Source organism: Chiloscyllium punctatum, chromosome 38 (assembly GCF_047496795.1).
Source record: "Chiloscyllium punctatum isolate Juve2018m chromosome 38, sChiPun1.3, whole genome shotgun sequence".
Lineage (NCBI taxonomy): Eukaryota > Metazoa > Chordata > Chondrichthyes > Orectolobiformes > Hemiscylliidae > Chiloscyllium > Chiloscyllium punctatum.
The window spans coordinates 17,340,124-17,363,951 of NC_092776.1; the positions used below are offsets into that span (position 1 = coordinate 17,340,124).

At 48.5% G+C, this 23,828-nt stretch overlaps 1 protein-coding gene across 1 annotated transcript in view; it reads left to right on the forward strand.

Moving 5' to 3' along the window:
* rrp12 (ribosomal RNA processing 12 homolog) overlaps nucleotides 1-19,960 on the forward strand; it is a 56,879-nt gene extending 36,919 nt beyond the window's left edge. Inside the window, exons 23-34 of the mRNA XM_072557305.1 lie at nucleotides 149-254; nucleotides 492-599; nucleotides 1,030-1,187; nucleotides 3,504-3,595; nucleotides 9,068-9,223; nucleotides 16,020-16,186; nucleotides 17,051-17,158; nucleotides 17,706-17,755; nucleotides 18,111-18,183; nucleotides 19,214-19,287; nucleotides 19,468-19,550; nucleotides 19,706-19,960. Coding sequence (XP_072413406.1) covers nucleotides 149-254; nucleotides 492-599; nucleotides 1,030-1,187; nucleotides 3,504-3,595; nucleotides 9,068-9,223; nucleotides 16,020-16,186; nucleotides 17,051-17,158; nucleotides 17,706-17,755; nucleotides 18,111-18,183; nucleotides 19,214-19,287; nucleotides 19,468-19,550; nucleotides 19,706-19,811 — 1,281 coding nt within the window. The 3' untranslated portion in view covers nucleotides 19,812-19,960. The remainder of the gene's footprint in view (nucleotides 1-148; nucleotides 255-491; nucleotides 600-1,029; nucleotides 1,188-3,503; nucleotides 3,596-9,067; nucleotides 9,224-16,019; nucleotides 16,187-17,050; nucleotides 17,159-17,705; nucleotides 17,756-18,110; nucleotides 18,184-19,213; nucleotides 19,288-19,467; nucleotides 19,551-19,705) is intronic.
* The last annotated feature ends 3,868 nt before the right edge of the window (nucleotides 19,961-23,828 follow it).

Consider the following 23,828-nt stretch of genomic DNA (forward strand, 5'->3'; position numbering starts at 1 on the left):
CTAAATCATAATGCAGCAATTTAGACTGAATTGTAGAAAATGTGGTAATATGAAGACTGGCCCCTTGCACCACTGTATGGATTGTTGTTTCACGATGTTGATCTTTGACATATCACAGAATTAATTCAGGAAACCTTTTAATCTGAAGGTTATAATCTGCATGAAAGAAGTCTCCATTGGAGCTCGTAGAAATGGCTACACCTTATTAATTGAGTTTGGACGGGCCTTTTTAAGGTTCTATGAAGACTCGAGAGGTGAGTTTTTATTCTTGTTCTCATTCGTCCCTAGTAGTAAATAATTTCTACCTTGTTTCTTAAATTTATGTTAATTAAATGTGCAGACCAGTATTTGCAGAACTATGATGGGCCATTTGGGGTTAGGATATTTTAGAACATTCCCTGAGCACCATTGATGTACCTTGTATTCTTGCGACTTAAAGGCAGAGAAGCTAGTGAGTGTAAAATTCCTAATAAGCTGTGTTTATTTTGTAGAGGCTGTTGGCCAGTACCTGGCATTGGTATATGCTGGTTTAACTGGATCCGTCACAATGATCAGCTGCACCGTTCTTGCACTCACTCGGCTAGTGTTTGAATTCAAAGGTACGAAATGAGAAAAGTAAATATTTAGCTGAAGCTAATATGTTTCGATTCTTCCCTTTCATTTTTGTATATCAGTGAGTGAAGTTTTGTCAATCATCTGTAAAGAAGTGAGACCATTATTTTCCCACTTAATTGTGTAAGTCTCTGTGTTGGAATGGTCCAGTCAGTGGATCTGCATCTTGTGCACTGTGATCTTGGAAACGTGATCAGTCTTGGGTGCAGTGTGAAATGGTAATTTTTGTGGCTGTTTGAACCAACCATTCCTGGAGCAGCAGGGAATGTTGGATTGAGAGAATTGGTATAGATACTGCTCTGTAGGACACTTCTTGAGGAAATAGAAAGGAGGCAAAGGAAGTGACCCTCAGCAGGATCTGTTGGAGTTCACACCAACATGGACAAATGATTCTGATTTTCTCCCTCTTGCCCTCAGATCAAATGGATGTATCTACTATTGAGCAGCTGCTTCAAAACATCTGTCTCTTGCTTCAGTCCAAAACACGTGATGTCATCAAATCAGCCCTGAGTTTTATCAAAGTTATTCTGTTCATCATGGATACAAAGGTTCTGGCTCAACAGCTACAGCTGCTGGTGAGTGACACTAGTCAAAGCTGTAATCTCATTTTTGCAACCAAGCAGCATTACAGCATCCCCAAATCCTAGCTGTGTGGTGCTGCTAATCCATTGACTAGTGATTGCAAGTTAAAGAAACTGTATTCTCAGTCTCCCTTATCCTGCACCTCTAGCTGCCCCTGTCCCACTCTCCCAGTCAAACAGGATACGCAAGAGTAACATGGAAGGTGAATTTGTAGACTACATCTGGGATCGTTTCTTTGAGGAGTGCAATGCAGAACCTACCCAGGAGCAGGCTTATTCAGATCTAGTGGTGTGTGATAAGGATGGATGTATAAGAGATCTTATATGTAAGAATTCTTGATGGGGTTAATAGTCACAACATAGAATTTCAAATATGGTTTGAGGGAGAGCAGCTCTGGTCTCAACTTTTGAGGGGCAAATACAGAGCCATAAAGAAAGAGTTCTTTAAACTGGCCTAGAAAATAGACTATGGGGATAATCGTGGATGATCAGTGGCAGACACTTTAGCAGATATTTCATAAAACACAGTTTTAAAAAAAATACTCTTATGAAAAAGGGGAACTGGGTAAGAGTGACCACTTGTGGTTAACAAAGGCAGTCAAGGAGAATATTCAATTTAAAGAAAGGCATACAAAGCTGGACAAACTAGTTGTAGACCAGAGGATTGGTTGATTTTTTTTTTTAAGAACAAGCAACAGATGATTAAGAACCTATAAAAAAAAGGCATAAAGTTGATTATGAAAGTTAACTCACAAGAAATATAAAAGCAAACAGCAATAGCTTATACAAGTATATAAAAATAGAATTGTTAAAGTGAGTGTGGATCTCTCGGAGGATGCAACTGGTGGAATTAATAAGGGAAACAGAATTTGCAGATAATTAAGCCAATATTTTGCATTGGTCTTCACAGTGGAGGACATTTTAAATGTCCCAAAGACAAATAAGCAAATAGTGGGAGTAAAGTTCTTTTCAGAATTTCTATCACAAGGGAAAAAAAGGTAGTTGATAAACTAGTGGGATGAAAGGCAGGCGAGTCCCTAGGACTTGATGACCTGCATCTAAGTGTTATCAAGGAAGTGGCTGCAATGTTTATGGCGGTTATGGTTGAAATAATCCAGAACTCAACTTGATCCCATGAAGATTCTAGCAGATTGAAAAATCACAAATGTGACACCCCTCTTCAAGATGAGACAAAGAGACAGAAAACAGTTAATAATAAGCCAGTTAATCTGTTATTGGGAAAATGGTAGAGTCCATTATTCAGGAAGAAATAGCAGGCCATTTGGAAAATCTTAAGGCAGTCAAGCAGAGTGCATAGGTGTAGTGTATTGGGTTTTCAGAAGGTGTTTGATAAGGTGCCATATAAAATGTTATAGCAAGTTTTGAGAAGATTTGTTATTGCAGGGTGGCACAGTGGCTCCGTGGTTAGCATTGCTGCCTCACAGCACCAGGGACCCGGGTTCGATTCCGCCTTGGGCAACTGCCTATGTGGAGTTTGCACATTGTCCCAGTCTCTGCGTGGGTTTCCTCCGGGTGCTCCAGTTTCCTCCCACAATCCAAAAATGTGCAGGTCAGGTGAATTGGCTATGCTCAATCGCCCATAGTGTTAGGTGCATTAGTCACGGGTAAGTATAAGATAGAAGGTCTGGGTGGGTTACTCTTCAGAGGGTCGGTATGGATTTGTTGGGCTGAGGGGTCTGTATCGATACTGTAGGTAATATAATCTAAGAGAGGCGATCCTGGTATCCCAACACAAGATGGTGTTGGGATCAACGGATTCTTTCCAGGTTGGAGAGATGTAACTAATGGAGTGCCATAAGTATCAGTCTGAAAGCATGTAAACTTTTGGAATATCGTGGCATTGAGGGTTATGATAAGCTTGAGGAACGAATTGAATTTATTTGGGAATGGCTTAAGAACCAAATGACTGACCTTTTTTTTTCCCTTATGAGCATCCCTTTTTTGCCTCCCTCTCATCCTTCCGCTCCGTTGTTGTCCTCCTTCCTTTCTCTCCACTCCTCTGTTATGCATTCCTACTGAATTCTGTTTCTTTCATAGGATTTTATTGCGCTGAAGGCCATTCAGCCTATTGTGTCTGTACTAACTATTTAAATGAGTAGTTCACCTAGTTCCATTCTCTAGCCGTCTTCCCTTAAGCCAACATGTTCTGCCTTTTCAAATTAACTGTGTGACTGTCTTCTAAATGCATCCATTCTGCCTGCCTCCACCGTACTCCCAGGCAGTGAATTCTAGAACCTGACTACTCATTTTGTGTAAAAGCCTTTTCTCGTATTGCTTTTGTATTGGCAGATGGAAAGTATTGGCAATTTGCGGGATGATATGAGACGGCATTTCCGTGTAAAATTAAAAAATATCTTCACAAAATTCATACGCAAGTTTGGGTAAGTGCAGAAATGTAACTACAGGAACAGTTTTCCTGCAGGTAGAGCTGAACATAGTTTCACATTAGCCAAATGATTGGTGGTTCATAGTTGAGCACTGAACAGGAGGTGGTGGCTCCGCGAATATCCTAATCAGCAGCAGTGGAGGAGCCCAGCAGATCTGTGGAAAAGGTAAAACTCAAGCATTCGTATCTTCATTCAGCCAAACGTGCTGAGTGTACAATCCATCTTGGCCACCTCTTCCTGATGTCTTCAGCATTAATCTACCCAGTCTTCGAACAAGGCACCCGATACTGCAAAGCCCCTATCGGCCTTGACAATATTTCAACAATAGTAAAACATAGCATTGAATATAGGAGGAGGATTAGGCCACCTGGCCCTTGAAGCCTACTCCACTATTCAACATGATCATGGCTGATCATTCGACTCAGTACCTTGTTCCTGCTTTCTTCCCATTTCCTTTGATCCAGTTAGCCCTCAAAATATACCTGATTTCGTCTTGGAACCAATGGTTTGGCCTCAACCACTTTCTGTGGCACACCACACTCTGGGTGTAGAAATATCTCCTCATCTCTGTCCTGAATGGTGTAGCCCATATCCTAAAACTATGACCTTTGGATCTGGATTTATGGTCATCGGGAGCATCCTTCCTATGTTCACCATGTCCAATCCTATTACAATTTTATTACTGCACATCATTTTTCTAAACTCCAATGAATATCGATCCAACCTGTCTAATGCCTCTTCATATGTCTGTCATATCATCTCCGGAGTCAGATTGGTAAACCTTAATTGCATTTCCTGTACGTCCTGAGCATCCTTTCTCTGACAAGGAGACCAAAGCTGCACACAACATCCTAAATATAGTCTTAGCAGAGCCCCTTACAATTGCAGCAAGTGTCTGTGATCCTGTGAAGGCCAGAATCCCAGTTGCCACACCTGTTGCACCTGCATGTTTATTTTTCAGTGACTGGTGTACAAGGGCCCTAGGTCTCATTGCACCTTCCCTTTCCCAACATATCACCAATCAGATAATCTGCCTTCCTGTTTTGCTACAAAAGTGGATAACATTGCATTTATCCACATTAGACTTCACGTACCATGCATTTGTCCTCTTATTCAACTTATCCAAGTCACACTGAAACATCTGTGCACCATTTTCAAAGTTCAGCCTCCCACCCAGCTTTGTGTTGCTGCGAACTTGGCGATATTACATTTAGTATCTTCATCCAGATCATCAATGTATCTTGTTAATCACTAAGGTCCAAGCTCTGATCTCTTCAGTATCCTAATAATCACTGGCTGTCACTCAGAATCAGAGCCTCCATGTTAGCAACACAAAAAATTAAAATTTTCAAAACCCAATATTGACCTCAATGACTCCTATCCAGAATCTTTGAATATCCGATCCTAGACTCTGTGAATAGTCAATTATAGACACGTGTCTAGCTTCAACCAAAGACGTAACAATTTATCAACAAAGCAGTAACTTTAGCAGAGCAAAATTTAAATATCACTGTAATCTAACTTATGTCTGATTAAAACCCAAAACCTTTATTTTCAGCCCCATTCATACAAAAGACAGACAAAGAAATAAGCATGGTTGAGGGATAAGTCAAAGAAAATGGCAAAGCTGGCCATATTACTTGAATTGTTTTCATGATGTGTTGTTTCACAGGCATAGATTTAGAGTCATAGAGATGTACAGCACAGAAACATACCTTTCAGTCCAACTCGTCCATGCCGACCAGATATCCCAACCCAATTTAGTCCCACCTGCCAGCACCCGCCCATATCCCTCCAAACCCTTCCTATTCATTTACCCATCCAAATGTCTCTTAAATGTTGCAATTGTACCAGCCTCCACTACTTCCTCTGGCAGTTGTTTCCATACATGTGCCACCCTCTGCGAGAAAAAATTGTCCCTTAGGTCTCTTTTATATCTTTCCCGCCCCCTTTTTAAATAGTGGGTTATTTTAGCTGCCCTACAGCCATTGGAACTGTTACAGAGTCTATAGAACTTGAAAAATGAGTATCAATGCATCCACTGTTTTTAGGGCCATATTTTCTTATGTGCTCTGAGATATAGATTATCGAGCTCTGGTGTTTTATTGACCTTTAATTCTATCAATTTCTCACATCATTTCCCTTCTGGTACTGATTTCTTTCAGTTCCTTTCTGTCATTAGTCCCTGCATTCTGGCAACATTGTTGGGACATTATTTGTATCCTCCTATGTGAAGACAACCAAAATGTGTATGTAATTAGACTGCCATCTCTTTCCTCATTCTAATTTCCTGTTTCCCTGTAAACTGCCAGGCAGTTACTATCTCTGACAAGAGAATCTACCATCTCCTATTGACATTGAATTACATGAACATCACTGAGTACCATTGATCAACTCTACAAATACTGGAGATCAGAGTGGGTCTGATAGTATCCATGGAGAAAGAGCACACTAATGTTTCGAGTCTAGATTACTCTTCACTAGAGCTGGAGTGAAGTGTGGAGGGGGGGCAGCATTTATGCAACAGTTGGTGGGGAGTAGTTAGCGTTGTAGAGTGCTGGGGGAGAAAAGATGTTGATAGTTGATAAATATAATGACTACTAAAGGTGTGGGTGTTGCATTAGTGGTGAAAGAATCGGATTACAGCTTTGAGAAGGAATGATATACTAAATGCAGCATCAAATAAATCCATATGTGTTGGATAGAAACCAAAAAAAAAGCGGGTGCACGAATAGGCAATGATTATAGACCCTGAAATAATGGGCAAGAGGTGGAGGAGCAAATATGAAGGCAAGTTTCTAAGTGAAAAGCAGTAGGGCAGTAATAATTGGACACTCAACTACCAAATGTCAGCAGGGATACAAACAATGTGTAAGAACATAGAGCACAAAATTATTGAATTGCATTCAAGGGAATTATTTTAGCCAATACATAACAAACCCAACAAGACAGAGTGCAATTCTAGGTTTAATCTTTGGAAATGAAGCTGGGCGGGTAGATGAAGTAGCAGTAGGCGATCATTTTTCAGATGGTAATGGAAATACAGGTGATTTAGTATTATTTTGGAAAGGGATGAAGATAGAACAGGAATAATCTAAATTGGGAGAAGGCAAATTTTACAAAGCTGAGAGCTGATCTGGCAAAACTGGACTGATTATAGATACTTGAAGGCAGGTCAGTGGCAAAATCAGCTGGAAGTGTTTAAAAGGGAGATTCTGGAGGCACAGTGTAAACATGCTCCTGCAAAGAAAAAGGATGGTACTGCCAAATCAAGAGCCACATCACTATCCAGGATAAGATACAACAGGAAAACAGAGCTAATTACAATCTTGAAAAAACTATTCCTTTAGGAAGCAGAAAGTACAGCATGTAAGTGAAAGAGTAAATTAGGAAAGCAAAACGAATATGAAAATATTGACTGATAAAAATTAAGAACAATCCAAAGAAGTTCTGAATACATGAGCAAGAGGATGACTAAGGAAAGGGATGTAATTTGTGCCTGGATGGAGATGATTGGGGAGGGTTCTCAATGAATATTGTGTCCTCACAGAGGAGAGAGATTATGCAGACATTCTAGTTAAAGAGGAAATGTGTGACATATTAGATAAAATAAGAACATCAGGAAGAAAGGAAAAATTGGAGGGACTGACTATGAAAGTGGTTAAATCACTAGGGCTGAATGAACTTTATCTTAAGCTGTTAAAGGAAGCCAGGGAGGGAATAACAGGAACTCTGAGGATCATTTCCAGTCCTTAGTCGATACAGATGAGATGCCAGAGTTTTGGAGGTCTGTAAACATTGTACCATCATTCAGAAAAGGTGTGAGGGAGAGGCTGAATGATGGTGAGTCCGACCTTGGCAGTGGGCAAATTGCTGTCATCAAAGTTGAGGGAAAGGACTAATTTACTTAAGGCATGGATTAATCACAGATAGGCAACATGATTTTGTAAAGGACTATCATGTTTAACTCGCTTCATTGAATGTTTTGAAGAAGTAACAAGGAGGATTATTGGTAGTGCAGAAAATGTCTATAAGGATTTTAGTAAAGTATTTGACATGGTCCTGTGCAGCAGACTGGTCAGAAAATTTAAAGTCCGTGGAATACAAGGGAATGTAATGAGTTGTGTCCAAAGTAGGTTCAGTGACAGACATCAAATGGTAATGCCTGACATCTGTTTTTGAGAGTGAAAAGTTGTATTCTATAGGGCTTAGTGTTTTGTTCCCTTGTTGTTTGTGGTATATGTTTGTGATTTATACTTACAAGTGGGGGGGACATGATTAGGAAATTTGCAGGTAACAAAAATTAGCTGGATGGTTATTATTGAGAGATGCTTTCAGCTGCAGAATGAAACCAATGGTTTTGCTGAGTGGCGGGGGAAGTGGCAAATGGAATTCAGTCTGGAAATGTGAGAGCGTATGCGTTTTCAGAAGGCAAACAACTAAAGGAATACACTAAACGGGAGGGTCATGAGAGGGGTAGAGAAAATAAGGGACTTTGGAATGAATGTCTGGTCATCCCTGTAGGTGGCAGGACAGGTAGATAAAGTGGCAAGGAAGTCATATGGATGCTTTCCTTCATTGTATGAGACATTGAATGCAAGAGCTGGAACTGTACAAGTCACTGGTTAGATTACAGCTGGAGTCTTGTATACTGTTCTGGTCACGGAAGGACATAATTGCCATAGAGAGAATTCAGAGGAGATTTACAAGAATGTTGCCACGGCTTGAAAATTGTAGGTATGAGGAAAGATTGAATAAGGGTGAAGCTTGTTTTCCATGGAACAGAGGATGCTGAGGGATGGTTTAATTGTAGTGTACAAAATAATTAAGGCTTGGATGGAGTGGATGGGAAAGATCTGATCCCTGTGGTAGAGAGGTTAGTAATTAGTGGGAATAGATTTAAGGTGATGAGCAGAAGGGGATGCTTTCACCCGGAGGGTTGTGAGTGTCTGAACTTCACTGCTCAGTTTGGTGATTGAGTCAGAAACCCTCAACTTGTTTAAAAGGAACTTGGATCAGCACTAGAAGTACTGTGACAGCAAGGCTGCAGACCAGATGCTAGAAAGTGAGTTGAAGAATGGGTGTACCTAGTTTATTCAACTAGTGCAGACGTGATGGCTGAACGGCTTCTTTCTGTGTTGTAACTTTTTTAATGGTTTTACCTGTTAATTTTGTTGGGTAGGTGTCAGTATTATAATTATTGTTTGCTTAGCTTACCCAGAGCTAATTACGAAGAGTTTTGAGTAAGCTAATCTGTAAAACTGTTGTGAATTTCAAATCAATAGTGTCTGAGCTCTGTGCAGCTATTGGTTAAATCCTGAACTAGGTGCTACAGATTACTGAATTGCTTGTTCATTAACTTAGTTGTCAGTTTTGAGAATCTCCATTGAGATTGTGAATTTGAAGAATCTGTGTTGTTCTCTTCTGGTGTGCTTCTCACCCACATCCCTCTCACCAACATTTCAGATTCGAGATGATTGACAGCATGATTCCAGAGGAGTACCATCGAGTGCTTGTCAACATTCGTAAAGCAGAGGCCCGGAATAAGAGGCAACGAGCTCTGAAGCGAGCTGAGAGCGGCTCAGAAAATGAAGATGAAACTCCAAAACAAAATGGGGACAGGTGAGGAGTAAAATAAGCTAAGAGTGATTTAGTACAACACTACACAGTGTGGAGATCATGGGTCTGTATTCTTCATCACATGGGCTAGTAAAAGAAAGATTTGTATTTTTATTGTACTTATGTTTATTGTATTATTCCACAATGGAACTCTGCCTAAAAGGGTAATAGATGCAGGAGCCGTCAAGATGTTTAAGAAGTATTTAAATGATCACTTGAAACAGCATAGATTTCAAGGCTATGGGTCAAGTGCTGGAAAATAAGATTAGAATAGATAGATGCTTGATGACCATTGAGGTCAGGATGAGCTGAAAGGTCGTCTTGCTGTATAAACTGTGACTTCAAACTCTGACTCTTTTCACAACTCAAGGGCCTTCCAAAGTATTGTACAGCCAATTAAAAACTGTTCAGATCCAGCCACAATGGCTGCCAATTTCACGAGACTAAACTCCTACAGACTGCAATGAGAGTATTTCTTTTGATGTTTGAGAGATTAAATACTGTGAATTCAGTATTGTGGTCAAAAGGTATTATGTTAAAACTGACAATAGCTTCAGAGGTGGCCTATTGCACTTGTGTATAAACCTTAAGTACATTTTTACTTTAGAATGGTGAAATTATTCTGTTTCAAGCTGGAGTGTGTTATCATCTCTCTTAGACTGTGGAAGTCTTTCAGTCACCCCCCCCTTATCTTCAGTTCACAGCTATTAGATAATCTCTCATTGAATGAGCCAAAGGCCTCTGTTTACCATCTAATTCAGATGTGGATAGATTCAACAGTGAGCATCACCTTGTTATTGACCCTCTGACAAGGCAGTGCTCCCTCAGTATGGACCCTCTGACAGTGCAGTATTCTTTCAGTACTGACCCTCTGACAGGGCAGCGCTCCCTCGGTGCGGACCCTCTGGCAGGGCAGCGCTCCCTCGGTGCGGACCCTCTGACAGGGCAGCGCTCCCTCGGTGCGGACCCTCTGACAGGGCAGCGCTCCCTCGGTGCGGCCCCTCTGGCAGGGCAGCGCTCCCTCGGTGCGGCCCCTCTGGCAGGGCAGCGCTCCCTCGGTGCGGCCCCTCTGGCAGGGCAGCGCTCCCTCGGTGCGGCCCCTCTGGCAGGGCAGCGCTCCCTCGGTGCGGCCCCTCTGGCAGGGCAGCGCTCCCTCGGTGCGGCCCCTCTGGCAGGGCAGCGCTCCCTCGGTGCGGCCCCTCTGGCAGGGCAGCGCTCCCTCGGTGCGGCCCCTCTGGCAGGGCAGCGCTCCCTCGGTGCGGCCCCTCTGGCAGGGCAGCGCTCCCTCGGTGCGGACCCTCTGGCAGGGCAGCGCTCCCTCGGTGCGGCCCCTCTGGCAGGGCAGCGCTCCCTCGGTGCGGCCCCTCTGGCAGGGCAGCGCTCCCTCGGTGCGGCCCCTCTGGCAGGGCAGCGCTCCCTCGGTGCGGCCCCTCTGGCAGGGCAGCGCTCCCTCGGTGCGGCCCCTCTGGCAGGGCAGCGCTCCCTCGGTGCGGCCCCTCTGGCAGGGCAGCGCTCCCTCGGTGCGGCCCCTCTGGCAGGGCAGCGCTCCCTCGGTGCGGCCCCTCTGGCAGGGCAGCGCTCCCTCGGTGCGGCCCCTCTGGCAGGGCAGCGCTCCCTCGGTGCGGCCCCTCTGGCAGGGCAGCGCTCCCTCGGTGCGGCCCCTCTGGCAGGGCAGCGCTCCCTCGGTGCGGCCCCTCTGGCAGGGCCGCGCTCCCTCGGTGCGGCCCCTCTGGCAGGGCCGCGCTCCCTCGGTGCGGCCCCTCTGGCAGGGCCGCGCTCCCTCGGTGCGGCCCCTCTGGCAGGGCCGCGCTCCCTCGGTGCGGCCCCTCTGGCAGGGCCGCGCTCCCTCGGTGCGGCCCCTCTGGCAGGGCCGCGCTCCCTCGGTGCGGCCCCTCTGGCAGGGCCGCGCTCCCTCGGTGCGGCCCCTCTGGCAGGGCCGCGCTCCCTCGGTGCGGCCCCTCTGGCAGGGCCGCGCTCCCTCGGTGCGGCCCCTCTGGCAGGGCCGCGCTCCCTCGGTGCGGCCCCTCTGGCAGGGCCGCGCTCCCTCGGTGCGGCCCCTCTGGCAGGGCCGCGCTCCCTCGGTGCGGCCCCTCTGGCAGGGCCGCGCTCCCTCGGTGCGGCCCCTCTGGCAGGGCCGCGCTCCCTCGGTGCGGCCCCTCTGGCAGGGCCGCGCTCCCTCGGTGCGGCCCCTCTGGCAGGGCCGCGCTCCCTCGGTGCGGCCCCTCTGGCAGGGCCGCGCTCCCTCGGTGCGGCCCCTCTGGCAGGGCCGCGCTCCCTCGGTGCGGACCCTCTGGCAGGGCCGCGCTCCCTCGGTGCGGACCCTCTGGCAGGGCCGCGCTCCCTCGGTGCGGACCCTCTGGCAGGGCCGCGCTCCCTCGGTGCGGACCCTCTGGCAGGGCCGCGCTCCCTCGGTGCGGACCCTCTGGCAGGGCCGCGCTCCCTCGGTGCGGACCCTCTGGCAGGGCCGCGCTCCCTCGGTGCGGACCCTCTGGCAGGGCCGCGCTCCCTCGGTGCGGACCCTCTGGCAGGGCCGCGCTCCCTCGGTGCGGACCCTCTGGCAGGGCCGCGCTCCCTCGGTGCGGACCCTCTGGCAGGGCCGCGCTCCCTCGGTGCGGACCCTCTGGCAGGGCCGCGCTCCCTCGGTGCGGACCCTCTGGCAGGGCCGCGCTCCCTCGGTGCGGACCCTCTGGCAGGGCCGCGCTCCCTCGGTGCGGACCCTCTGGCAGGGCCGCGCTCCCTCGGTGCGGACCCTCTGGCAGGGCCGCGCTCCCTCGGTGCGGACCCTCTGGCAGGGCCGCGCTCCCTCGGTGCGGACCCTCTGGCAGGGCCGCGCTCCCTCGGTGCGGACCCTCTGGCAGGGCCGCGCTCCCTCGGTGCGGACCCTCTGGCAGGGCCGCGCTCCCTCGGTGCGGACCCTCTGGCAGGGCCGCGCTCCCTCGGTGCGGACCCTCTGGCAGGGCCGCGCTCCCTCGGTGCGGACCCTCTGGCAGGGCCGCGCTCCCTCGGTGCGGACCCTCTGGCAGGGCCGCGCTCCCTCGGTGCGGACCCTCTGGCAGGGCCGCGCTCCCTCGGTGCGGACCCTCTGACAGGGCCGCGCTCCCTCGGTGCGGACCCTCTGGCAGGGCCGCGCTCCCTCGGTGCGGACCCTCTGGCAGGGCCGCGCTCCCTCGGTGCGGACCCTCTGGCAGGGCCGCGCTCCCTCGGTGCGGACCCTCTGGCAGGGCCGCGCTCCCTCGGTGCGGACCCTCTGGCAGGGCCGCGCTCCCTCGGTGCGGACCCTCTGGCAGGGCCGCGCTCCCTCGGTGCGGACCCTCTGGCAGGGCCGCGCTCCCTCGGTGCGGACCCTCTGACAGGGCCGCGCTCCCTCGGTGCGGACCCTCTGGCAGGGCCGCGCTCCCTCGGTGCGGACCCTCTGACAGGGCCGCGCTCCCTCGGTGCGGACCCTCTGGCAGGGCCGCGCTCCCTCGGTGCGGACCCTCTGACAGGGCCGCGCTCCCTCGGTGCGGACCCTCTGGCAGGGCCGCGCTCCCTCGGTGCGGACCCTCTGACAGGGCCGCGCTCCCTCGGTGCGGACCCTCTGGCAGGGCCGCGCTCCCTCGGTGCGGACCCTCTGACAGGGCCGCGCTCCCTCGGTGCGGACCCTCTGGCAGGGCCGCGCTCCCTCGGTGCGGACCCTCTGACAGGGCCGCGCTCCCTCGGTGCGGACCCTCTGGCAGGGCCGCGCTCCCTCGGTGCGGACCCTCTGACAGGGCCGCGCTCCCTCGGTGCGGACCCTCTGGCAGGGCCGCGCTCCCTCGGTGCGGACCCTCTGACAGGGCCGCGCTCCCTCGGTGCGGACCCTCTGGCAGGGCCGCGCTCCCTCGGTGCGGACCCTCTGACAGGGCCGCGCTCCCTCGGTGCGGACCCTCTGACAGGGCCGCGCTCCCTCGGTGCGGACCCTCTGACAGGTCCGCGCTCCCTCGGTGCGGACCCTCTGACAGGGCCGCGCTCCCTCGGTGCGGACCCTCTGACAGGGCCGCGCTCCCTCGGTGCGGACCCTCTGACAGGGCCGCGCTCCCTCGGTGCGGACCCTCTGACAGGGCCGCGCTCCCTCGGTGCGGACCCTCTGACAGGGCCGCGCTCCCTCGGTGCGGACCCTCTGACAGGGCCGCGCTCCCTCGGTGCGGACCCTCTGACAGGGCCGCGCTCCCTCGGTGCGGACCCTCTGACAGGGCCGCGCTCCCTCGGTGCGGACCCTCTGACAGGGCCGCGCTCCCTCGGTGCGGACCCTCTGACAGGGCCGCGCTCCCTCGGTGCGGACCCTCTGACAGGGCCGCGCTCCCTCGGTGCGGACCCTCTGACAGGGCCGCGCTCCCTCGGTGCGGACCCTCTGACAGGGCCGCGCTCCCTCGGTGCGGACCCTCTGACAGGGCCGCGCTCCCTCGGTGCGGACCCTCTGACAGGGCCGCGCTCCCTCGGTGCGGACCCTCTGACAGGGCCGCGCTCCCTCGGTGCGGACCCTCTGACAGGGCCGCGCTCCCTCGGTGCGGACCCTCTGACAGGGCCGCGCTCCCTCGGTGCGGACCCTCTGACAGGGCCGCGCTCCCTCGGTGCGGACCCTCTGACAGGGCCGCGCTCCCTCGGTGCGGACCCTCTGACAGGGCCGCGCTCCCTCGGTGCGGACCCTCTGACAGGGCCGCGCTCCCTCGGTGCGGACCCTCTGACAGGGCCGCGCTCCCTCGGTGCGGACCCTCTGACAGGGCCGCGCTCCCTCGGTGCGGACCCTCTGACAGGGCCGCGCTCCCTCGGTGCGGACCCTCTGACAGGGCCGCGCTCCCTCGGTGCGGACCCTCTGACAGGGCCGCGCTCCCTCGGTGCGGACCCTCTGACAGGGCCGCGCTCCCTCGGTGCGGACCCTCTGACAGGGCCGCGCTCCCTCGGTGGGGACCCTCTGACAGGGCCGCGCTCCCTCGGTGGGGACCCTCTGACAGGGCCGCGCTCCCTCGGTGCGGACCCTCTGACAGGGCCGCGCTCCCTCGGTGCGGACCCTCTGACAGGGCCGCGCTCCCTCGGTGGGGACCCTCTGACAGGGCCGCGCTCCCTCGGTGGGGACCCTCTGACAGGGCCGCGCACCCTCGGTGGGGACCCTCTGACAGGGCCGCGCTCCCTCGGTGGGGACCCTCTGACAGGGCCGCGCTCCCTCGGTGGGGACCCTCTGACAGGGCCGCGCTCCCTCGGTGGGGACCCTCTGACAGGGCCGCGCTCCCTCGGTGGGGACCCTCTGACAGGGCCGCGCTCCCTCGGTGGGGACCCTCTGACAGGGCCGCGCTCCCTCGGTGGGGACCCTCTGACAGGGCCGCGCTCCCTCGGTGGGGACCCTCTGACAGGGCCGCGCTCCCTCGGTGGGGACCCTCTGACAGGGCCGCGCTCCCTCGGTGGGGACCCTCTGACAGGGCCGCGCTCCCTCGGTGGGGACCCTCTGACAGGGCCGCGCTCCCTCGGTGCGGACCCTCTGACAGGGCCGCGCTCCCTCGGTGGGGACCCTCTGACAGGGCCGCGCTCCCTCGGTGGGGACCCTCTGACAGGGCCGCGCTCCCTCGGTGGGGACCCTCTGACAGGGCCGCGCTCCCTCGGTGCGGACCCTCTGACAGGGCCGCGCTCCCTCGGTGCGGACCCTCTGACAGGGCCGCGCTCCCTCGGTGCGGACCCTCTGACAGGGCCGCGCTCCCTCGGTGCGGACCCTCTGACAGGGCCGCGCTCCCTCGGTGCGGACCCTCTGACAGGGCCGCGCTCCCTCGGTGCGGACCCTCTGACAGGGCCGCGCTCCCTCGGTGCGGACCCTCTGACAGGGCCGCGCTCCCTCGGTGCGGACCCTCTGACAGGGCCGCGCTCCCTCGGTGCGGACCCTCTGACAGGGCCGCGCTCCCTCGGTGCGGACCCTCTGACAGGGCCGCGCTCCCTCGGTGCGGACCCTCTGACAGGGCCGCGCTCCCTCGGTGCGGACCCTCTGACAGGGCCGCGCTCCCTCGGTGCGGACCCTCTGACAGGGCCGCGCTCCCTCGGTGCGGACCCTCTGACAGGGCCGCGCTCCCTCGGTGCGGACCCTCTGACAGGGCCGCGCTCCCTCGGTGCGGACCCTCTGACAGGGCCGCGCTCCCTCGGTGCGGACCCTCTGACAGGGCCGCGCTCCCTCGGTGCGGACCCTCTGACAGGGCCGCGCTCCCTCGGTGCGGACCCTCTCACAAGGGCTGCGCCTCCTTGGTGTCAACTTAGAATCTTGTGCTCCTTTCTCAAGTATGACTTGGATCCACAACCTTCTAACACTTGCATTGTGATTGCCACCAACATAGACAATGCAATTGCCACATCGATGTAAGACCATAAGAGATACAAGCATAGTTTGGCCATCAGCCCTTTGAGTCTGCTCTACCATTTGATCATGGCTGATATGTTTCTCAACCCCAATCTGCTGCCTTTTCCCTGTACCACTTGATCCTGTTACTAATGAATAGCTTATCTATTTCTGATCTAAATACACTCAATGACTTGGCCTTCACAGCTTTCTGTAGCAATGAATCCCACTTTGTGACTGAAGAAGTTCCTCCTCATCTCATTTCTAAAAGGTTGACCCTTCTCTTGGAAACTGTGCCCTAGGTTCCTAGTCTGTCCAACTAGTGGAAGCATTATCTCCATGTCAGACTTTGATGCGCCAGCCTAATTTGCCTGGAATCTAGCTTATGTGGAGTATTGGTCTTTTCCAATCTAACTTGGGTGGTTTGCAACTGTGAAGCTTAGTTTATTTGTATAATTTTTTTTTCAGTATTGAAGAGATTCTGGCCGAGTCAGATTCTGATGAAGAGGTTATGGAGAAAGCAGAGAAAGTGACAAAGAAGCAAATTGTCCAGAAGAGCTCTGCTTGGCTGAAGGAAGGGGAAGCTGATGAACCCCTCAATTTTCTGGACCAGAAAGTGGCACAGAGGGTGTTAGGTAAGAATACAAATTGTAGGAACACATCATTTGGCCCCTCAGTCTGCTTTCGGTGAAATTAGCTATTGCTACTGCTCATGCTCACACTCACCTGTACTCTCCCACCTCATCTGCATTTCTTTAGAATCCAGGAAGGGAAAGGGGCCACACCACAAAAACAGGCAAAGTGTGTTGTGAAGAAGACACGAGTTTGCATGTAGATGGAGTACAATATTGAAAAATGTAAAGTTCACTTGGCAGGGAGAATAAAAAAGCACAGTATTATTTAAAGACATGACTAATTTCAAAGTTTGAAGTGATCTAGGTGTTATAGCTCCTAAGTCACTAAACATTAATGTGCAGGATACAGCAAATGATTAAGAAAGTGGGATGTATCTTTGTGATGAGAGGAATGTACAAATATGGATGTTATGCTTCGGTTATACAGGGATTGGTGAGTTTTGAATATTATGCTGTGTTGGTCTCCTTATTTAAGGTCGAGTTTGTAAACTTTTGTAGGGGAATCAAAGGTTATTGGAGTTATATCTGAATGTGGAATTTGCAATACAAATAATTTTATAGAATGGCAGGGCAGGCTAAAAGGGACAAATGGCTGACATCTGCTTATGTTTGTGTATTTCTTGTGGAAGCAGTAAGTCGTGAAGTTGGGGAGGAGCACGGGTTTTCAATACAGTAACTACCGGAACATAGGACCAGACTACATTTGAAGACAGTATCTTGATTGTGCTGTTGATAGTTGGGAGGCCGTGCCTGTGCCGTTGTGTGTGAAGGGTATCATTGGGCACATAAGTTGCGTACAAACATTAATTGGCAATGATAGGTTTTTATTCTACCTCATTCAATCTTGACTACTTTATCTTCCAGCCACTAAACCAGAGCTGAAGAAGAAAGCAAGTATTAAACACGATTTCCCAGTGTTGTCAGATGGCCGATTGGTAATCAGTCAAGGGGCAAAGGATGATCAATTAAAAGGTAAATACTTTGGGCATTTTTGCTGTTTCTGCACTGAGTCTCATATGAAGATGCCCTCCTCCTTTGAATAGTTCAATAAGAGACTTCCCCACTTTTTACAACTTTCCGTCTGGTCAGGGCGGCTCAAGGTGTATCCTCCAGTCAGATTGCTATTCTGTGCATTGCTAATTCACCAAACAAACTCCAGTGGCGGTTCTTCATTGTCACTCGGAGGTTTTGAAACCGAGCACATGCAGCAGGATGGACGATGTGAAGATTGTTGGAAACTTGCTGCATATTCTGTTGTTTAGATTTTCATGTCCACATTGCGCAGTTTCTTATTTGGGGATGGGGAGGAGGTTGTTACGTGGGATCTCCTATGCTAAAATATTCTTGTGCTCTTCAATGGAACTGCATTGTTTCTCAATGGCAAGGAATCTCAATTGAGATGGGATAACTCTCACTTGTTGTGGTGGTGGTGTGCCCTATCGTCTTCCAGTCACTCGCTGAGTTGGTTTCTCTGAAGTAAACTTGATGCTGATGTTTGTGGAAATTCCTCTGTTAACAGACTCTGAAGATGAAGCAAATGAAATCTTGGAGGAAGTTGGTGTGAAAACTGTGAGTGTTTGCCTTCATTTCATCAGAACTTTGTTACCAATGTCCCAGTGACAGTGAGACCCCAGCACTTAAATCATCAAACCCTACCCGAGTGCAAGCCTAATTGTCATTAATACTCCTGCATTTTCCCATGTAGTCTTTGACTATTTCTCCCTCCACAACCAGCCTCTCCCTGATCCATCCTGATCTAACCTGACTAACTTCTGGCTAGTTATACCTGACACGCCAACCTCTGTTCCTCCACCCCAGTCCCCAGAAGCCCCAGCTTCTATCTTGCCCACCTATCCTCCGGTTTTCAGTTTATTTGACTCTGTATCCCAGTGTCAATTTAATTTTTGAAAATTTGTCCATTTAGAAAGCTGCACAGAAGCAAAAATTCAAAACTGCTGATGATGATGAAGAGATGCAGACAGATTCATGCTATAAAGGTAGGTGTAAAGATTTTCTGTGCCCTTTTCCATGTCTGTGTATGTCACATTCCTCCACAGCACTCTGCTAATAATGCTGATGTCACTGTAGGACGTATTAAGCCTATTCTGTCATTTAATAACATGGAGGATCATAGAAAAGGTCATAGAGATGTACAGCAATGGAACAACCCCTCAATCGAACTCTTCCATGCTGACCAGATAACCTAAACTAATCTAGTCCCATTTGGCCCATATATCTCAAAACCCTTGCTATTCCCTTGCATTTAAATGTTGTAATTGTACCAGCCTCCACCACTTGTTCTGGCAGCTCGTAGCATGCACATGCCATCCTCTGCCTAAAAAAGTTACCTCTTAGCTCCCTTTTATTTCTTTCCCCTCTCACTTTTAACCTATGCCCTCTTGTTATAGAATCCCCCACTCCAGGTAAAAGATCTTGTCTATTTACACTGACCATGCCTGTTATGGTTTTATAAACCTCTAAGTTCACCACCTCAGTTTCCAGTTCAATAAAAAGAGTTGGCTTCAGATCAGCAAGAGGTCTTATTAGATCTTATATGGATCATGTCAACTAAGTACTTTCCATCCTATTTCCAAGTTCCCATTCAATCACAAGGAGACATTTTTCACTTAGGTATTATTCAGTTAGAGTTCAATCCCACTACTTCTCCATGCTTTATTATTGTATTCAATCATGTCAATTAAGTAAAGGATGTTCTGCCTATTACAGTGTGGGAGTGTCTTTGGTCTCAAAGAGAATAGTTTGTGGGCAGTTTGAAAAGGTCTTTTGGAGCTGATGGTCTGTGTGTGGTGTGTTGAAGGTCTGCAGGGTGGGTCATAGGGGAGGGAGTGGTCTCAGTAAAGATGTGTATGTATAGTAAAGGTATTTGTAGGGGTTAGTGAGGATCATCAGTAAGGAAGGGAAGAGTGATGGTCTACAGAGTGGGCATGAAAAGGTCTTTTGTTCCTGTTTCTCTGCTGTCTGTCTCCTACTCCCAATCTCACCTTTACTTGTTTGTGAATGTTTCAGCTGGAGGTTCTGGAATTCACAGGCAGACACTTTCAAAGAGAAATAGAGAGTATGGTGCAGAGTATAAATCAACGGTGAGTGTGAGTCTTGTGTACTTGATATATTAACCATGTCTGATTCTCTGTGAGTGTAGTTAATTTCAATGGCACAAAACTAATTTTAATATCTGTTGTTTTCTCTCAAATTATTTTATTTATTTTTTCCATCTCAGCATCTGTTTCTTTTAAATCTGACACATTCTAATCTCTCTTCAGAAAGGACGAGGGGATGTGAAACAGAGAGGGAAGCTGGATCCTTTTGCCTATGTCCCACTTAACAAATCACAGCTGAATCGAAGGTGTGGTTTTCTTACTGCTGGGTTATTACTATGAACACAGGGATCATGATGCATTGTTGGCTCAATCAGTGTAAAGAATGATTTTTACAGGTGCAATGTTTCTCATTCCTCCTGGCTTTAAATTTTTGTTCTTAATATATATTTTTCCTTTGAAGGAAAAAGGCGAAGATTTGTGGCCAATTCAAGGGCCTGGTTAGAGCTGCACGGAAAGGGGCAGAGGCCGGTCGTAGATTACAAAAGAAGAAACGGAGACTGCAATGATTTGATTGACTGGGAGAAGCTGCTGCTATTTCAGACTTCAATGACTGACTTATTACCAATTTGTCCGCTTTGATGCCTGGATTCAGAATCTTAAATCCTTTAATCTTATTTTTCTGTTAATGGAACTATATTAAAGACTTACAGAACTACCTTTAAGTGCCACCTTCATTGATCTCCCAAGGTTAAGGTTCAGAAATCCAGTTGAGTGGTATATGATATGAAATTCAAATTGTTGGGATTTATAATAATCCTGTAAAGAGTAGGTTCTGGCCATAGTTACTACTTTCCAGAATAACCTTCCTCCTGGACGTGGTATTTTCGGAAAATCATCTGCAATGTATTCAGTTACCATCCTGTGAGCATCACGCGACATATGGAGTTGGGGGCCTCAATTACTTATAGTTTATATTGATAACTTGGAAGAGGAAAGTGAATGTACAACAGCCAAGTTTGTAGACAACAGAAAAATGAGTGGTGAGGATAACAGTCTACAGAGGAACATAGACTAGTTAAGTGAATGTGAAAACATGAAAATGTTAATGTGTTTTGACAAGATGAATGGAGGAACTGAATAATATTTAAACCGAGGAACACTACGGAGAGCTGCAACCAAAGTAATTGGGGTTCTTTATGCATAAGTCACCAACAAGCTAACATTTAAGTAACAGGGAAGATAAATGGAATGTTGGCCTTTACTTCAAAGGGAATGGAGTATAAAATAGAGAGATCTTAGTAAAAAAAATGTGCAAAGTAACTATTGCTTAGAACACCGTACAGTTTTGGTGCCCTTATACAAAGAAAGATGAACTGGCATTGGAAGCAGTCCAGAGAATGTTTAATTGGTTGATCATAGGTATGGAGGATCTGTCTTATGAGGAGAGATCGAATAGATGGGGCCTGTACTCATTGGAGTTTAGAAGAATGGGAGGGTGACCTTATGGGAGGGCTTGGCATGGTAGATGCTGAGAGATGGTTTCCCCTCATTGAAGAGTCTCTGACCAGTGGGTTTAATCTGAAGAATAAAGGGATCAACCATTTAAGGTAGAGATGAAGAGGAATTTCTCACCTGAGGGTATTGAATCTGTTCAATTCTTTACTGTGGAATGCTGTAGAGGCTGAGCTTTTAAGTGTATTTAAGGTTGAGATAGATTTTTAATCAGTAAGCAGGAGAGTTGGTTTGTGCTGGGTAATGTCGAGCTCGTCTGTTGGAGCTTTTTACCAACCAAGCAAGTAATGAGTATTCTAAAACCCACTTGACATTGTCTCATGGTGGGACCGCTTCGAGGAATTAGAAAGCAAGTTATTCACTTGTGAATTTTTATCGTCTGACAATATTTTTTGTGGTCAGTGTTGTTAGTTTATTGACTAATGGTGTCTGCACCCTTCCATATGCTGATCGTGGAAGATAAAGTGATAGCCATACAATTAATTGTTTGTGAAATGGAATAATTAAATCTGTCATTATTTGGCTCTTTTGTGCCACAAATATTATTGGCATCAGTCTGACTGTTGGCTGGATCTTGCTGATTTTAACATGGAATGCCTCACAACAATATGCATGGTTGGGGAGAGATGGCAGGAAAATAATACTGAGATCAAGAGTCATTGCAGCCATAAAGGTCCAGATAGGTCTGAGAGTGAGAATGCACTCTGTAAAGAGCACAAAATCAAGATAGAGACTCAACTATGACTCTATGATTCTGACTGTATCTAACTCTGTGCCCCTCAACATGGACAGAGAGAACACGTTCTGAACCATTTGTTGAGGTTTCATCATCCTTTGATCAAAACTGTCTTGCAAACTTTATCAGCCAGCTCCAAGTCGCCTTGTGATCCGTTTGTGATCTGATGCTCCAGCTCAACAGATAAAGAATTCAGCTTTTTTTTTGTTTGCCTTGTTTGAGAGATTTGCTTCACTTCTCGAGCAGAGATGGTGGTGTCCTGATAATGTTACTGGACTAGTCACCAGGACCCAGGCTAATGCTTTGAGGAATTGGATTCAAATTCCATCGCATTAGGTGGTGGGATATAAATTCAGTTAAACCTGGTATGTAAAGCTTGTCAACTATGAAACTACATCACTTGTTCTGATTCACTAATAGGAAGGAAAACTGCCTTATCTGGTCTAGCCTACATGTGGCCCCAGAACTACCACAATGTGGTTGACTCTTAACTGCTGTCTGAAATGGCCTAGCCAACTACTCAATTCAAGGGAAGTTAGGATCAGCAACAAATGCTAAGCACATCCCATGAAAGAAATTTTAAACACTCAAGTTTTGCACACCTGTTGAAGCAAGTGGACACTTGCCCTGTTGTGAACTAACTTGTGACAGTGGAGGATCAGCAGGACACATTGCCTCTGAATTGGAAGGAAATTTCTAGCACTTTTGTGAAACCAATCCAGTTGCATTATTAAATCATTTTTTTTCACATTGTGTAACTGGACTGCCCATTTGAGCATATGCTTGGGCAACTTGTCCTCCGTGTAACTATTTTAGCTACTGTCTTATTCGACATTGCACTCTTCCCACAATCAGTATTTTGTAGATGCTGGAAATACAAAATGAAACAAAAAGTCAATGGGGTCTGCAATTAGAAGAGATAAATGACACCTCAGCTGTACCTTGGTCAACCTTACCTAGAGTGACTGAGTAAATCAAGTCAGCTGTCAATCTCCAGGTCAGGCAGCATATGTGGAGAGTGAATGTTTTAAGTTGGTGACCTTTCTTCAGAACTGAATAAAGATGCAACTGCTTTTTCCCTTCCAAAGAAAAGGTGTTGCTTTCGAAACCTATGTGGTTCCTAAGCACCCTATCAATTCATGTGCAATGTTCAGTTCTTTCCTTGAAATTTGATGCCTTAAGCTCAAACTTAGATATCAAACTTCGGTTGAAGTTCAATTTCAAATATTCATCCAGTTTCTTTTGAAAGGTAAGAATCTAATTTGGATCCTCTAACTTTTGGGCAAGTCGTTCCAGATTGAAACCATTCATTTCATAAAAATCTTTACTTGTGTTGCCTGTGTTCTTTTGACAATTACTAGTCCTCTGGTTCTTGACCTTTCCACCAATGGAAGCAGTCTTCTTTTGTTCTACTCCATCGTGACCCTTTGTAATTTTGCACACCTCTCTTAAATCACCTACGGAGAATAATCCCAGGTTCTGTATCCATGCAACTGAAGTCCCTTCTCTCTGGTTACATTCTCATTTTGGAATGTGAATATTACCATCAAGGTCATTTATTGCCCATTCTTAATTGGTTTTGAGACGTTGATGGTGGGCTACCTTAACCTGATATAGTCCATGTTGTGTATGTGATTTCACAGTGATGTTATGTAAGGTGTTACAGTATTTTGCCATGATGCTGAAGATACAAATTATATAGTTTCAAGGCAGGATGGTGTGGCTTGGAAAATAACTTGTAAATGGCGGAGTTCCACACTGCTGCCCTTGTCCTTCTAGGTGATAAGAGTTCATAAATTTAAATGGTACCATCAAATAAAACCTTTGCACTTTGTTTTGCATCATCTAAATTATGAATGCAATATGCTCAAAACTTCCAAATGCATAAAACTATCACAAAAACTTTGTGACTACTAGAACTATTGTGACTGTACAGACTTTTGAAAAGGGAACTATTTTCAACAGTTACATCATTCATTGAAATAAGTAATCTTTGCATTCTGCAATACTGAAATTGAAGGGATTGATATACCCTGGATATATTAGAAACTGGTGAGTGGTGAAAGCCAAGTGTCAGAGATATTTTAAGGTTATGGAATAGTAAACTGAATATTTGAGTCCTCAATTCTACCTCCAAATATATATGAGGCAACATACATTTTTAATTGAATAAGGATAGCATAGGATAGGAAGATGGCATTGAGCTAGATGATCAGTCCTAGTCTAGAAGGATAGAACTCAAGGGGCTGAGTAACTTATTCCTGTCTTGTAGCCTGCAACTATGGATAGTGATGATAAAAAGGCTGCAATTTCTTAACCAGGAATTTCCCCCAGT